The following is a 15,698-nucleotide window of genomic DNA, read 5'->3' as shown; positions in this document are numbered from 1 at the left end:
TCTGCATCTTCCAGACCACATACAGAAGAAAAAAATAATTTTTATAAATAATTTTTCTTCAGTCAGCAGTATTTTCTATACTGGAAAATGTCTCTCCATTCCAGAAGACATTAGTTTCATACGCTGTGGTCATGGCTGCCAGCAGCTCCTCAGAGCTGGATCCCAGCCTCCTCTCACTCCTCTGACTGTGTTCCAGCAGCCTCCCTGCAAAAACTGTTACTTTACAACTTGGCTACATGCTTGTAAATAAATCACTAAACTAGCTCCGCTTGGGCCTCTTTGAATCTCATTTTGTATGGCATTTAACACCTAAATATATCGGAATGCATACAACTTTCAAAAATCTTTAGCTCTGGAGAGGGTTTTTATGACTAATAACTAAATGAGCGTGCTCGTTAGACAGCTGAACAGCTGTTTCTCTGAGATATGTGCTCTATGAAGACTTTTTTAATTAGTTTCAGCACACCAGAATGTTGCACAAGCTGATTGTTTCATTTTGTTTGTGTGTACCAAGTCCGTTCTAAAAAGAGGTGGAGCAGGTCTAAGTGCAACTTTTAAAAAATGTAAATCAAACGTGCCGGTAAAATTGATTTAAGGAGTGTTGTGATGTGTTTTCGGTGTTTTTTTTTTCTTTGCTGATGAAAGCATTCAAGACTGTGTGCCAGATGTTCCTGAAAAAGCACAGAGCTTGCTGCCATTTTCTCTTCGCCAGACTCAATTCAACAGCAACATAGTCATGGGATGACGTATGCAAGGGGCTGCTGTTGCCAAGCTGCTGTTAAAGCAAACAACGCTTGATTTTTATAACATTCTTTGTTTCAGTAATAGCAGTTGAACTGAGCTGCCCGGGTGTTATAAATGGCAGGGGTGTGAACTAATGCATTCAAGTTACAGAGTGGGTGGATCTATGAACTGTTCAAATGGATCCAGTAATCGAGAGCTAAACCAGAACCTTTCTGTTCAAGGGACAGGTTAGAAGGTCTTCAAATAATTGAAGAAAAAGGAATAAAGTAGTGGGAGTAAAGAGGTGTTCTCACTGCAGAATCAATGGCCCTAAATTAACTGTACTTGGAGCCTATCTTTGGCCTGATGTAGGTTAAACAAAAATGATGACTATCTTCTTCAGCAAACCCCACTGGAGAACTCTGCAATGCTGTACTGTATCTTCAAAGACTAGGGGCTGTTTAGCATGCAACAAGATGAACTATTCTAGGGTGTGTCTTGGATTCCAAACCAATTTGTAATGTTTGCTCCACACTGGCAAGGCCCTCCTACCAAATAAATAGATATAAATATCCTAAAAACACATCTGTTGTCCAAAGCAAACTTAAGCAGCAAGGAGAGGCAACTTGATAGTAGCAGAGGGTGGGGGTGGGGGGTACGTTTAATGTCCATGATACTCTGGAACAGCTGAATCGGTACTACAACAGTGGTACTGCTGGCCATGTGAACAGGATCTTAACAATGCAGGCCTTCATTAAAGCAAGCCATTATAGAGCTATGGAGCAAATAAATAATATGTGTCTATAGCAACACAATGGCTATTGTAGTTCTGTAATTTTGGTAACACAGTAAGTAGTGAAGGATGAACAAATCCACTGTAACCCGGTGCTTAGTCTCTTCTATAAGCACAGTAAATGTTTGATGTAGCATGGACATTCTTTTTCTGAAGCCATGCAAAGCACCCCCTAAAGAAGCCACAAAGGATGAGAGTGTTAGAGGCACCAGCACTGCTCTGCAGAGAGGCAGGCACTTGCTCTCTCTTCACCTCGACTCTGCTGTCGGTTGACTATCCCGCCCAGCGTCCATCGCCGGTCCAGGCGCTTCTGGTGAGCCTTGCGTCTCTTAGTGACTAGTGAGCATGAATGGAGACGGAAAATAAAACAAAAATGAGAACATGAAAAAAGACAGGGGAGAACATAAATATATACTCACATGTATACAAGAAAATGTCAGAGCGCAAACATGACATGAAAAACACAGGTAAGCTGTCTTATGAAGAGGAGAAACATGTCTGTTAACCCTTTGAGCTCCAAAAGACGTTTTCATTTGAACATCTTTAGTTGTAAAAATTAGAATATTTTGGTTGACACCGCCACATAAAAAAAATAAAAATTAAAAATAAAAACTTTTGCAAATTCAAAATTTTTAACAAAAATGTAACTCAATGAATTGCGTAGATAATACTGGTAGAAGCAGTGGCACTTTTTACTTCACATGTGTTATCAAAGCTCTAGCGCAATGATGTCACCAATGGGGCAAAAATAATATCGATTAGCATATATTTATTACTCTGTACCTGTTACAACTCAGTCAAATTGGTAGGATCTCAAAGGGCTCCCATCATTCCTCTGTAGTTAACGATTACATGAAATTACACATCATGTCGCTTTATTATGATGTTCTGATGTGGGGATTTCTGTTACGGTAATGAGAGAGGGGTTGGTTAGGTGCCATTTGTTGTATTGTCTTTAGAAAGCTTTGCAAGCCTTGGCAACAACTACTATCATTTGAATTTGTAATTGTACTAGAGGTGGTGTTATTGCAGCAATTCATATTTTAATATAATAGTGTGGTTCTAATGTGTAGTAGCACTGGGTGTGTTTTGTTACAACCAGTAGCTACTTTTCAATAGGCAGTATTGTCATACATTGTCATTATTAATGTACTGTAGCAATAAACAAGATGAGTAATCCACATCCCCCCCCCCCCCCCCCCCCCCAGATAAAACATGTTGAAAACAGCATTTTTATCAGTTAAATATATCTTGTTGAGCAATGGCTGTGTGCAGATATAGTAAAAACTATATTAAGAGAATGTGCGTTTTACTGTACAAGCGCAAACCATGATCTAAATGGACTCATGTGGAAAGGGACTCAAAGTGCTCGTGTGCGAGTGAATCTCTGGGCTTTAGAGGCGAGTAGGTCATTTAGACAATGGATTTTGGAACCCCTCCATTTTAGGCATGGTTATGTGGTACTGCGTGTTCCAAGAAGAAGTGAATAACTAAGTGCAAACTGTAGTACAAATTCTAAGGGTTGTTTATCAAGTTTGTATGTATGTATCATAAAACCGACAGTTCCAGTTTGGGAATTTGTGATGACTATATAGAACAAGGAGAAGATGAAAACTGTACCAGGAGCATAGGAATCATAGCTCTATGATAGTTTAGATATAACAGTGGAGGATGTTCAACAGGGATTTAGAGTAGAGTTTGTCAAATATAGAAAATAAATGGTGGTACAAACCCCTGAGGGAAGCCCACTTCACTAATTCATTGTTAAGAAGTTACATCTGTGGATAAAACGATGGTTTCCAAATGCAGAACCACTGAGCCCCATTGCTCTAGCCTTTGCTAGATGGAAAACTGAATGACGTTAGAAACTGAATGACACAGAAATATGCAGAGGGAATAAAAATAAATGAACTGCAATGTAGCACGATGAAATGAACCAATTTTCAGTTAGGGCCATAATTGATATATCAGATAGGCAAGCCACAGGTGAAAATGTTCCTTAATGGCAAATACAGACATTCCTCTTGGGTATCTTAACTTACAGTCCAGTATATTACAGCAAACAAATGAATACCAAGGGTTTAAATATTGTTAAATGCATGCAGACTGGAAACATAAGCACTAGAGCAAGGTTCCCCTTGATATAAAACAGGGTGAACCACTATGGAAAGGGTATGTGGTGGGTAACAAGTTTTTTCCAGTAGCAGGTTTCAGCTGCAGGAGTTTCTGAGACTGATGCTATGAAGGAGTAGGTGTAGGTGTTCCTTCATGTCTGGCTCTTGATCAGTTAAATCATTTTCCTGAAGCTCTCACTCACACAAGTTTAACCCTTTCATGAGTCGCGACCTTCTCTTCTCATTTTTACATGAGGACGCATGTGACAATGCCTTTTTTTCCCCCATATAAAGCAATGGAAAAAACAAATTGAAACCATTTTCAATTAAAAATATATTTATTATGTGTCCAAAACATATTTTCAATATTTCATGCATGAAAGGGTTAAAATGCAGCTGCTCAATTACATCAGCCTCCCCTGTGTTACTGGAAACTATGCAGCTCATTTAACCTGACAGACAAAGAGGCAGACGTTGGTCACACACTGTAATGCAGTTCTATAGCGTCATTCCTTTTTTGTGTACCGTTGCCTGGTTCTTATTGTGATGGTGGAAGCCCAAATGTTGGCAGATCTTAAAAGCTGTAACAAATGGTTAGTTTCCAGTCAACACACTTACCTAAAAGATACAGATCTATGAACAAATAAATGGGTTCTAATCCAGAGTCATGTACGTGGAAACTCAACTGGGCAGTAAACATGAACTTTAAAGAAACTTTGCATTTTGCCCATTGACAAGATAGTATTACAGTGTGTATTTATTTTACCGTTACTTATTAAACAGATTTTGCTGAAGTGTATTGAAATATTACAAGCCCTCTGTGTAATGATACATTAACAGACTTAATAATTAGCTGCAAGTAAAGGTGGAAAATACCAACTAAGCAGACAGGACCCCTCTAATAATATGGCTAGAGCTACACTTGGGACAAATCACTCGATTACCACATACTATACAGTATCATACATATCCATAACATATTGTATTCCCTGTGTTGTACTGGAAAAATCAAAAGACGAGTTAACATATTCTGGCCTGGAGGGCTTCCGTTAGTGTCTGATGGGAGACATTAATGGCCTGTCTCTGATATGAGGCAATTTTATCTGTAATTTTTGCAGCAGATGCTGTTTTTTTGTATCAGCCTGCAGGAAAAGGGAGCCAAAGTGTCAAGCTCTGTCCAGAAATTGTACTTGCTGCTTATGACAAAATCCAGACAGTGCTGGAATGTTTTAACACCAACATTGCTCAGGGACAATTTGACTGTCCCAGGTGCCGGCCTACGAAATGCTTCAGCAGATTAAATCAGACAAGCAGAGCATAAACAAAGTACCAACCTTAACAGTAGCCTTGGAAACTTTAGAAATGGAGGAATGATTGCAACCCTCCAAATATACCAGCCCTGCTCTTTTTAAAGACTGTAAGGATTGAGTAATATAATTCTGAATCCCCATGTTGTTCATCAATGATTCACTTAATGACAACAATCATTTGATGTTTTTCCTGTTGTACAATGAAAAACTCAAATATGAAAGACAAAGTTAGGCTTTCGATTGATTGATTGGTTAAAAGCAAGTCAACTAATTTCCAATAATGTTGGGGAATCACAATCAGTCTTTGTTTTGGATTGTTGTGCAAGCATATGCCATTGAGTAACAATAAAATAACATTTTCAAATTTGATTATCTGGTGCTGGCATGTGGACTAGATTGAATTAAATCTGTGCTGCTATGCCTCTAACACAAATCTGTATTACACACACGACTGATGCATGACATTGCCGTGCTGGGGTTTGCAAGCTGGTCCAGGAAGGCCATTCCATTCCAAGAATAATACATTCATTAAGTACATGAGCAGATGTTTAATTGGTTCAAAGACCTGGACTGGAAGAGCTGAGGTTGTCTACCCCAGCGGTACTCATTTACAGTAGCAGTTCTTCAAGTCCATTCCAATCTAGTACCTTTGTTCCAACCATGCCCTTAATTATTACATTGAACTGATTCAATCTCACAAATTGTATTAAATAAAGACCAAGTTTCTGATTCTAATGACTGGAAAGAACTACAATTCAGTATCGCTGGTAAAGAGATTCCTCATAAAAAATTTCAATGTTTTATCATCTTAATATTTCTGACAGTAAACACAAACAGTATTCAATGAATTAAAAAAAGAACAATTCACCCTACCAAGGACTTTCTATTTTTGTAATTCTTAAGGTTTTTCTGTCCATTGCCCTAGTATTGCAGTTTAGCGCTGTACCATTGTGCAGTTAAACATTTTATTTCCAGCGTACATTTAAATGGCTCTCAAGCAGCCCTCAAGTTACAACCCCATCAAGGTCTAAGGAGACTAAGATAGCGGTGGGTGTGGTGGGGCTCCCTGACGTGCATTATCTGGAGCAAAGGCTTGAGGTCCTACCTTCTCCACTCCTGGCAGTACTGAGCTCCAGGTCATCTCGAGTTCCATTCTGGGAATCCAGGTATGTGGCCGGGACCCAGCCCTGCTCCTCAGCTGTGCTTACAAACCACCAGCCTGCAATTACAAAATCAGTACTTTAGACAATTTACTGTTCCTCAAATCACGGTCATTTACTACATTGCTGTTGGCAAATTACAAATATGCAGTCATGACAGCAGACATTCAATTTAATGTCTTTGTTTTTACTTCAAAACAAGCTGCAAATGAAAGCTGAAATGGGACAAAAAGTCTGTAAGCACTTCTGCAAGCCTTTGAAATTGTAATTTTCAAAGTGAGTGTGAAAATCCTAATAAATCTTAATCTCTTGATATATTTTCTGCACCAGAATGTGAAAGGGTGTGAAGGAAATGGATGTACAGGATGCAAGCAAAGGAGCTTCCCCATTACGGTCCATGAAACCAAGTATGTATTTAACCAGCATGGAACCCTTGAGATATACATCTCATTCACAAGGGGGTCCTGGCAAGAGAAGGAAGCAAGAAATAACATTATAAAAATAGCTGAATGAAGCTGCAAATTGATTTGTTAAATCCGTTTTTTGTTTTTTTAAATGTACACTCCACTACACCACAGTAGTTAAAAAGTGTTTGGCATTTTGTTGAAAAAAAAACAAAAAAAAAAAAACAACAACAACAACAACAACAACATTACATTCTTTATTTTCTGTTGAAATAGTAAATACATTCTTTTTCAATGTAAAATTCTCTGCAACAGTTATTTTTAGACCTTACTACTGAGCCTGCAGAAAACTTTTTTTTGTCTGTTTCCTTTCCTGCTACAGTCTCTGAATAGATTAGTCCTGATGGACAGTCATTTCCTCTGCCAGCTGTATTGGTTGTAGAAAAAGAAAAAAAAAAGAAAAAAAAAACTTTCATGAAACTCAACTAACTGTACATTAAGCACCATCAGTGTCAAAATGTATTCAGAACAGATGAGTATAAAAACATATTTGCGGGATATTTTTTAAATGAAGTATTAAATATTTCTGTCCTTGTACAAAGTCACCTCTTTCATGAGAAATTCACAAAACAAGACTGGTCAATTTACATTGATGGCTGAATTGTTATCTGTTGCTCATTTTCCGTTTTCTGAATTTTGATAGCATAATGGGCAAAAAAGCTGGGGGGGGGGGGAGAAAACAAAAGCCTTTGCAAGAATGTCATCCCCAGTGGGAGAGCAGACAGGGGCGAGAGTGTGCTGAAGTCATAAAGGAAACATTCCAGAAATCATGTGTTTAAGAGCAGCGACGTCTCTCTGGGACAGAAACTGCCATTCAAACACACTCGGCAGGCTTAGGCTTCACAATCTGTTTGAAAAAAAGCAATTGAAGGTGAATTGTGAGCAAAATATTTACAATGCAGGAGATTGGGCTGCCTCAGGGTAGGGGCTGAAGGCTGAGCGTGCCAGATTGTGCAGAGAGCTGCCAATGCACTTGGAAGAAGGACTACACTGGATTTCCTGCCTGCAGATTGAAAATGACCTAGGCAATGCAGAGGTGAAAATACAGAAGGATTTGACAGGGAGGAAGAGAAAGGGTTTTTATTGAACAAAATACTCTATCGCAAGCTACAATATTTCAGTTGTTACTTATTTAAAACATGCCTCAGCAACGGAAAGCCACAATGAGAGAAAGTATTTTTGCTTGATTTGTTAAAAAACAATTTGCAAATGATTATGTTGGGTCTGGACCAATGTATATTACTGTATTAGTTATGTAAAAAAAAGGCTTACAGTGTACATCACAAACAAAAACAGGAATTGTGACATGAGCATAAATGAACGTGCTTGATCTAATTCAGGTTCTCATAATGGTATTCTTCTCTGCCAATAGGTGGATTAGAAAATAAAAGAAAATCAAAGTGTTGAGCACAAACTCCACCTCCCAGAGTGGCCGAATCTCCAGGAGCATCACATTTGGATACAAGCAGAGCCTAGAGAGAGGCTTTGAACATGCTCTCCGATGCAATTCAGAATGCTGCAGAGTAACTGAACTCATTACTAGAAAGTAATTAAAAGCACCTACTTGGCTCATTAAACCATAGTTTTAGGGCAATGAAAACAATCGCCAAACTAGATTAAGACAGGAATCCACTTCATTTGCCAAAAACAACAGAGCTGTTTTAGTTTTTCAATGTACAGTATTTAACAACATTTTGTATTATAACCTGTTGTTCAGATAAGCACCTGTTCCTGTTAACAGAAACATACCATCCTGGACTAAGACTTTTGAAATATAAATGGGAATTGATTAAATAAGATGAAACCCCTCTTGCAGTAGAGTGATGGATAAGACCCTTAATCAACAACCATAGGGTCACAAGGTCAATCCGTCTCCCCCAACTGAAAGTAAAATAACAGTGTACCTCAGTGGTCTTACAGTGACTCACACAAACATGCCTGTCAATTGCCTTTTCAAATAAGTCTACTCAGGTGGTGATACACTGTAGTAAGGGAATGCATAAACTAAATAACTCAAAATGGACTATCTAAAAGCAAAGTTTGATTTCTCAGCATTCTCTCATGTATCCCTTAATAACAGCAAAGGGAAGATTAAAAAAATACAGTTCAATGAACCTTCTTCGAGACCAATTATTTAAGAAACGGATGCTTGGCTTACCTCATGTATTTAATTTAATTAACTTAACTCACTGTACACTAACAAAGCCAAATCTTCTCCCTGTTGCCTATGGAGTGAAATCACCACAGATTGAAGTAAAGACTGCAGTGCAGAAAGTGGTACTGTATACCTACAACTACAGAACACAACAGTGCTGGATTTGGAAATACTAAAACAAACTTAAATTCAACGACAAACATTTCGACTTGCTGTTTTTTTGATGTCTCCAAATTTGAAGTTTCTTTTTTAAAACCAGCATACCTACCTTGTAACTGCGGATTTGAAATCAATAAAACAGCATTTTAATATTTGTAATGCATTCCGAGGTAGCCCTAGAGAAGTAGAGGAGTGGTTGCACGGACAGCAATAAGGTAATTGCTTTTAGATTGCTTTTCTTTCTTGTGCTGCGGAAGCTGAGTGATTAAACTATGCCACGTAAGTTCTTTAGAAATATGCACAGTGCTGCCAAATACAATGTTATAATATTTTCACTGTCATCATGTATCACTGCAGAATATATACTACAGTAAATGGTTGCCTATCATCTTGAAATTTGAATGTAAAATCCAATTAGTATGCATCATGGAGGAAGTCAAGCTAAGGGTGGGCAGCCTTTAATTGAGACGTTATGGAAAGTGGGGTTGAGTAATGCTGGAACACATCACAAAGCTTGCTGCTAATGGAGTGATCTCTGCAGCCCTGTCGTCTATTTTCCTATAAGAAACTAGTCTGCTGTACCGAAAAAACGTGCTTCTGAGACAGTCACACAACAAAACAAGGTCACCCTTAGAAAAGTAACAGATACTATATATATATAGTATCTGTTACTATAGGCTTTGAAACAGGCTTTGTGGATCTCTTTGTACGTTTTGTGTAGCTACCTGATAATGTCAAAAGTTGCTAGTTCAGTAAGTTGAGGAAGGGTCTTATTTTTGCCAACCCTTTATGAACTTTTGCTGTTGTGTACTGTGGTAAAATACAACAAATAATTTTTAAAAAAATGGTAAAAGCTCATTTTAAAACAACCACAGTTAACTTTTATAAAGGAAGCATCCAGTGCTATAGAAAATCTGTAACCCACATCAAATAGCAGTAAAAAAATAATAGTAACAGTAATAATAGCAATCATAGCCTTGCAAAAATCCATGCATATGCACTGGCACTACTGCATCTACTCCGCTAGCTAGCTGGAACAAACTGTGCTGCTAGAGCCTGGTTACCAGAACAAATACCCTTTATGGGTCTCACCACACTGAAACTCTGCTTAGTGAAACTGAGTCTCTGCAATGCCAGCTACTCAAGGACTGAATAAATGCTCATGCATAGCTGGAATAACGGAACGCATGCAGAGTTGTACACCACTAATGCAGTAATACATCACTGACATTTCCAAGAGGATGGAAAGATGGAGGCCAACAAAGAAACAGTATATGATCTGCTCATATACTTTCCATATCATTCCAGTACTGTAGAACAGTACAAAAAAAAATCATAAATGACAATAGATGCAGCTACCCAGCTGTGGGCTGCATGTCCATGCTATGACGGCATGCTTTCCTTGTCTATGCGCATTACTCTGGGTAATATCCTAATCCCCTACCACAAGAGTCTCCTTTCCTTTTCAGTGGTCCTGCTCAAGCTCCACAAAGCCCTAAATTACAAGGATTCATTTGCACTGTATCCAGATTGCTTTTTCTTCTCTGAAATCAAATGGAGCGGAACATGAGAGTGTGCTGTTTGTAGTGTACATTAATCACGCTTGCACATTGGTCATGCTACATAAACTTGGTAGAAGTGATGTAATGCCATTGATGTACACCTGCTCAGCAGTGACATAGTCCCTGCCAGGGTGTGGTGGTGGGGGGGGGGGGGGTTATAAGTGAAGACTGTCAATCAAAAACTACTGTAAAACACAGCTTGGACTAGAGGTGCTGTGCAGTGAAATGTTTTTGTGGAAAAAGCAATTTACTCACACCATACTGCAAAGCGGTGTTTGCAGACATCAGAATCATACAATGTGTTGGATTTATAAAATGTGTCATTTCAGTAGTTGCCTATTAGACTAAAATATTGCAGATTTTGTACAAAAGGCAAGCATTTCAGCAATGAGCCTCGCCATTCTGTTTTATAAATACACACATTTTGGACTTGTCATCTACCTTTCATCAGATTATTACCACTGGGAGTGCCTTCTGTTGTGTTGGCAAAACCTATTCTGGGATCCAGAACAAACAGAAGGAAAATAAATTAAAAATGAGGTCCCATATTAATTTATTTTTCCACCTCTTGCGTCATCAAAAAGTCTCACTTTAAATAAGGTCTGTCTCGATGCAGCCTTTCATGGAAAGGAAGCGTGCACCACCAGCAATATGCAGCCACAGAAGTTAACACTGAAGAAAAGGACTGTCGACTGTTGGTCACAGTGTAACATTTTATTCCAGATCTATTGAAATACACCATGAACTCAGCTCTGAGGCCAGGCCCTGCCGCTGGGTAACCTGACAGGCTAGCAAGCAGCAATGCTGGGTGTCTCCCCATGCCGATTACAGAATGCCATGCTGTTCATATTTGGCACTCCATCGCTCTCTGACAATGGCTCAAGGCTCTAACAAGCTGTGTAATGTGCTCAATCTGCCTGCTTTTTAAATACGAGTCTTGGTAGCTTTGGAGTCCTATAAATTAGGTCTTTGAAAAAAAGGTACCCTAAGAAAAAATGTGTAATTGCATCGACAGCTCTGGTACCTAAAACTGTCATGCTTTTTTCCCCCGCTGAACTGAAGGCAGCCGGCTACTATGGTAAGTTGTCCTAATGTTTACTCTCAGGAAAAATCAAACAGTTACGCATGTTTTTGCTCTTCAGGGACGTAAATGGACACCATATTAATAAAACACCCTCCCCAAAAAAACTGGCATCACAAAAAGACAATTTTGCCAGTTCGATGAGTCACTTAAGAAATGTTAAAAAAAGGGCATGCATTTTTTAAATCGCATTATCGTAGGACTTCTGCCATTTTACTGGAAACACCTAAATGGGTGCTACTTATGTAGAAAACCATCTTCAATTTAAGGTGAAAGTTTAATAAATGTAGACAGACTGTTACACTACACTACAAACTATACCTTTACATAATTTCATTGCAGCTGCAACTCCAAACCTGGATTATTGTTTCTGATGCGCCACACAATGATAGTGTAGACGAAAGTCTAGACTAAAAAAGCAATCGTTACCAATGGAAGGTGCTTTGCCTTGTATTGTAGGAGTTTTCAATGCATATGGATGTGGGTGTAACTAATGGAAAAGAATGTCGCTCTAAGTGGAAGACCAAATAGCAGCTTGAAAAATGAAACAAGTTTTAGAGGAAAGTGAAGAAACTCAATAAAGCTGGTGCACTAATTAGGTATGTGCTGTATTGCCAGTCTCTGTAGTAAGAGCCTGCTCTGTATCAGGTTATAGTAAATGAACAGTGTTCTTAGTGGCTGAGCTCCCATTCAGTCTTGTTTCCATCTGGAGATCTCAAAGGCTGAGGTAACTGAAGAAGAACAGAAGAAAAGGGGGAAAAAAACGCACCCCAAACCCAGCCCCATGTGCTCTTATTTAGAGCCCTGAATAGATCCCAGATGGAAGGGTGGGCCAACCATAATCCAACACCGAGTCTGGCACCTGACCTCATTTTACCACCTGTACCTCAGATACAGATGGGACGGATATTTAAGGTAATGTTTGCAGTCGCATTGGTTCTTACTGCAATTACGCAATTACAGGTTTCTGTGTTAAAGCTGATTTCATATGAGTTCAGGATCTGTGCTCCAGTTCTAGTTGTCTGCTGTATACATATATGTAACACAGGCTAGACCAGCCAAACTGTCTTTATAGAGGCGAGAGCCGGCACCAGCAAGTGAACAGCTACTCTTGTAACGACTGTAAGTCGCCCTGGATAAGGGCGTCTGCTAAGAAATAAGTAATAATAATAATAATACTTTGGATCAAGTTACCTTTTGTGTTGCTGGCAATACAAAATGTGCATAGAGAAGTGAGTTTATTGCAATCAGAACCATTCAAAATGATTGCAAATATCATAAAAAAGTCAATGGACTACAAACAACCTACGAATGTAATTAGAAGCTACTTGTTCTTAATTGAAGAAAATGAATATGAGAATGAATGAATACTGGTATATATCACGAGAGTCTTTAATGCACCAGTACATTCCTGCAAGTATTCATCTGGGTTACTGATGCACAAGAGGAATATTTTCAGGAGGCCAGTTTCCATATATAATTGCTTCTATGATAGAGCCTCTAATTATTTAGAAACTTGTTTCCAGACCGCAAATATCAAGTATTTATTTTGGATCTTCTGCTGAATTCATAATATCTGTAACCAGAATATCAGCTGGCACACAGAGGCAATCAATCAAACATTAGGGCTAAGGCACTCAATGAAAAACATCTGTATCACATGAAGAAATACTCTTCTATTTGTTTACAAGACTGAGAGAAACGTTCATAAGGAGCTGCTCAGATGATTGCTAGATCTTTTAACTCAATTAAATTACACTCTCTTTTTGGAGTTTGTTAGATTTTCAGTGTTGTCTGGGATAGTGGCACCTTGCCCGAAAATTAATGAGGTCTCTTTTAAGGATGCCTATCCTAATCCTTTTCAATGGTCTTCCAAAAGTTAGCCATCCGTGCAGGGAACTGCCTCTGAACCCAAGGCTTTATTCCTGCTAATGTATACTGTATATTCCTCACGGTAGTCTAAGCTTTCTTACCTCTTGAATCTGCTTGTCACTTTGTCATTTAAAAAGACAAACAATACACTTTTGCTTTCAACAGCAGAAGGTTACCAATGTCAGCAAAACAAAAACGTCAAGAATACATCTGCTTTTTTCCCATATGATGTTTTTGTAAAAAAAAAAAAGGAAATACCTACAGCTCCCCATTGGCTCAACAGGTAACAGGCTTCTGGAATACATACAGAAAATGTGAAAACCATATGGGGCACTAATCAATGACAGCTGAACGTTGCTGGTTCACTTGGGTCTGCTTCTGGTTTCTCTGCTGCTCATTTCACAATGGCATGCAGAGAATCAACAGGCCCAAATCACGAGCAGTGCCAGCAGATCTTCAGAACTGAGGGTTCACTTCAATAAACATTGGCAGGGGCTCTGCTAAACCAACAGCAAGTTGTAACGCATTGCAAGCATTTCACTCTTAAACTCCTGCAGACCAATGAACTGACCTGCTGTGCTCACAGTCTGAGACCCCATTCTGCGACTTATGCATTACATGCTCAATATTAATACAGAACTGAGCCATACAAGGAGGATCCAAGACCACAGCAGCTACCCACTTGCAGTGTCAACATGCAGTTTCATCTGATCTGAGGATTACTGTTTTTTTTCAAAAAAGCCTAGGCATCATATAGCATCTGATTGTCTCAATTCACTAGACTAGGTGAATTGCACTATTATTATTATTTGTTTATTTAGCAGACGCCTTTATCCAAGGTGACTTACAGAGACTAAGGTGTGTGAACTATGCATCAGCTGCAGAGTCACTTACAACTACGTCTCACCCGAAAGACGGAGGACAAGGAAGTTAAGTGACTTGCTCACGGTCACACAATGAGTCAGTGGTTGAGGTGGGATTTGAACCTCCTGGTTACAAGCCTTTTCTTTAACTACTGGACCACACAGCCTCCTATACTAGGAAGAGATTACATGTGATATGTATAGAAAGTAAAAGTTGAGTAAACAGCAGGCTCACACTTGCATGTATATTAATAACATAGCAAAAGACAACGACAGCTATCTTTCCCCCGAGCTTGTCAGCTTGTCATAAAACAAAGGGTAAAGTTACCTTGTTTTCGTTACCAGTGAAAGGAGATCCATCTGAATGAGTTCTTCACAAACTGCTATTCATGAGCCGTTCCTGGCAACAAGGCAGGTATCATCCATTCTGAAACCCCTGGGGTTGTTCATAGACCTCACTTAGCTCCAGGGTGAAAGATATATGGGGGGGGGGGTGTTGAACAAGGGCTTTCCTAGATTTCAGATCCCACAACTGATTGACCCAGGCTGTTTTAAACAGGGAATTGACTCGAGCTCAGCATGGGCCGGGGGTTTTAACAAGGGACATTCATAGAGGTCATGTGGCTCAGGCTTCCAGTTCAAAGCTAGCTCCGAAATGGGAGTATTGCCAAAGTAAATCTAGTCCAGTCTGAAAGATTCAGAACAGATCCCATTGCAAATCCTGTCTTATGAAATGCTTCTCGCACAACTTCAGAAGAAATAATGCAAATAATGAAATCCAATGGTACACGGTATAAAATTATTTTAAAAAATGCCAACAAGGGAAAGGGCACAGAGCTACATCAGTGCTTCCTCACGACTGTCAAAAACCCAGACAAACCCATTGTCTGAATAATGTAAAAACAGGCTGATCTGTTAATACTTTTTACAATAAATATAAATTACCAATACTGTACTGTATATAGTATATATACACACCTCCAGAGTGTAGTTGATAAACCACTGAAATATCACCAACTATCCAAACTTTTTCAACAAACCTCTTTTGTGCTTTGAGGAAATATTAATTGGAAACATTTAACAAATAATTACAACCCATAATAATTACTACCCATCCTTGGAGATAGAAAACAAGCAGAGATAACACTCGATACATCTGTTTTAAACCCGAACGTCCACCTTTGTAATGCAATGCACATTTAATTAAAGGTATGTTCTTCTGATGTGTGATATCTGAAATGTTCGCATAGCCCCTCCTTAATTGACATAAAATGACACCCACTGGCGCGGCACTTTGAAGTTTGTTGTAAACCCATGTCATAATAAAAAAGGAAAGGGTCAAGTGGATTTTCTTACAAGAATAATAGCACTACAATCATAGTGTGTTACCTTTATTTCTGTTGTAAATGTAGCCAATGTTGGCTGACTCATCAATAAGCTTA

General features: G+C 38.9%; 1 protein-coding gene across 6 annotated transcripts in view; it reads right to left on the bottom strand.

The window, feature by feature from the left end:
• LOC117418091 (SH3 and PX domain-containing protein 2A-like) overlaps positions 1-15,698 on the bottom strand; it is a 90,648-nt gene that overhangs the window by 14,100 nt on the left and 60,850 nt on the right. For 4 of the 6 annotated variants that reach the window (XM_034030671.3, XM_034030672.3, XM_058985279.1 and 1 more), the window contains 2 exons: positions 6,046-6,159; positions 1,769-1,852 (listed from right to left, as the gene is read on the bottom strand). In XM_034030671.3, coding sequence (XP_033886562.2) covers positions 1,769-1,852; positions 6,046-6,159 — 198 coding nt within the window. The remainder of the gene's footprint in view (positions 1-1,768; positions 1,853-6,045; positions 6,160-15,698) is intronic. The other 2 variants (XM_034030673.3, XM_058985277.1) reach the window with 1 other exon arrangement.

The sequence above is a fragment of the Acipenser ruthenus genome, chromosome 13 (genome assembly GCF_902713425.1).
Source record: "Acipenser ruthenus chromosome 13, fAciRut3.2 maternal haplotype, whole genome shotgun sequence".
Taxonomy (NCBI): domain Eukaryota; kingdom Metazoa; phylum Chordata; class Actinopteri; order Acipenseriformes; family Acipenseridae; genus Acipenser; species Acipenser ruthenus.
Note: the sequence above shows the minus strand (reverse complement) of the source record. Positions and strands in the feature narration are given on the sequence as shown.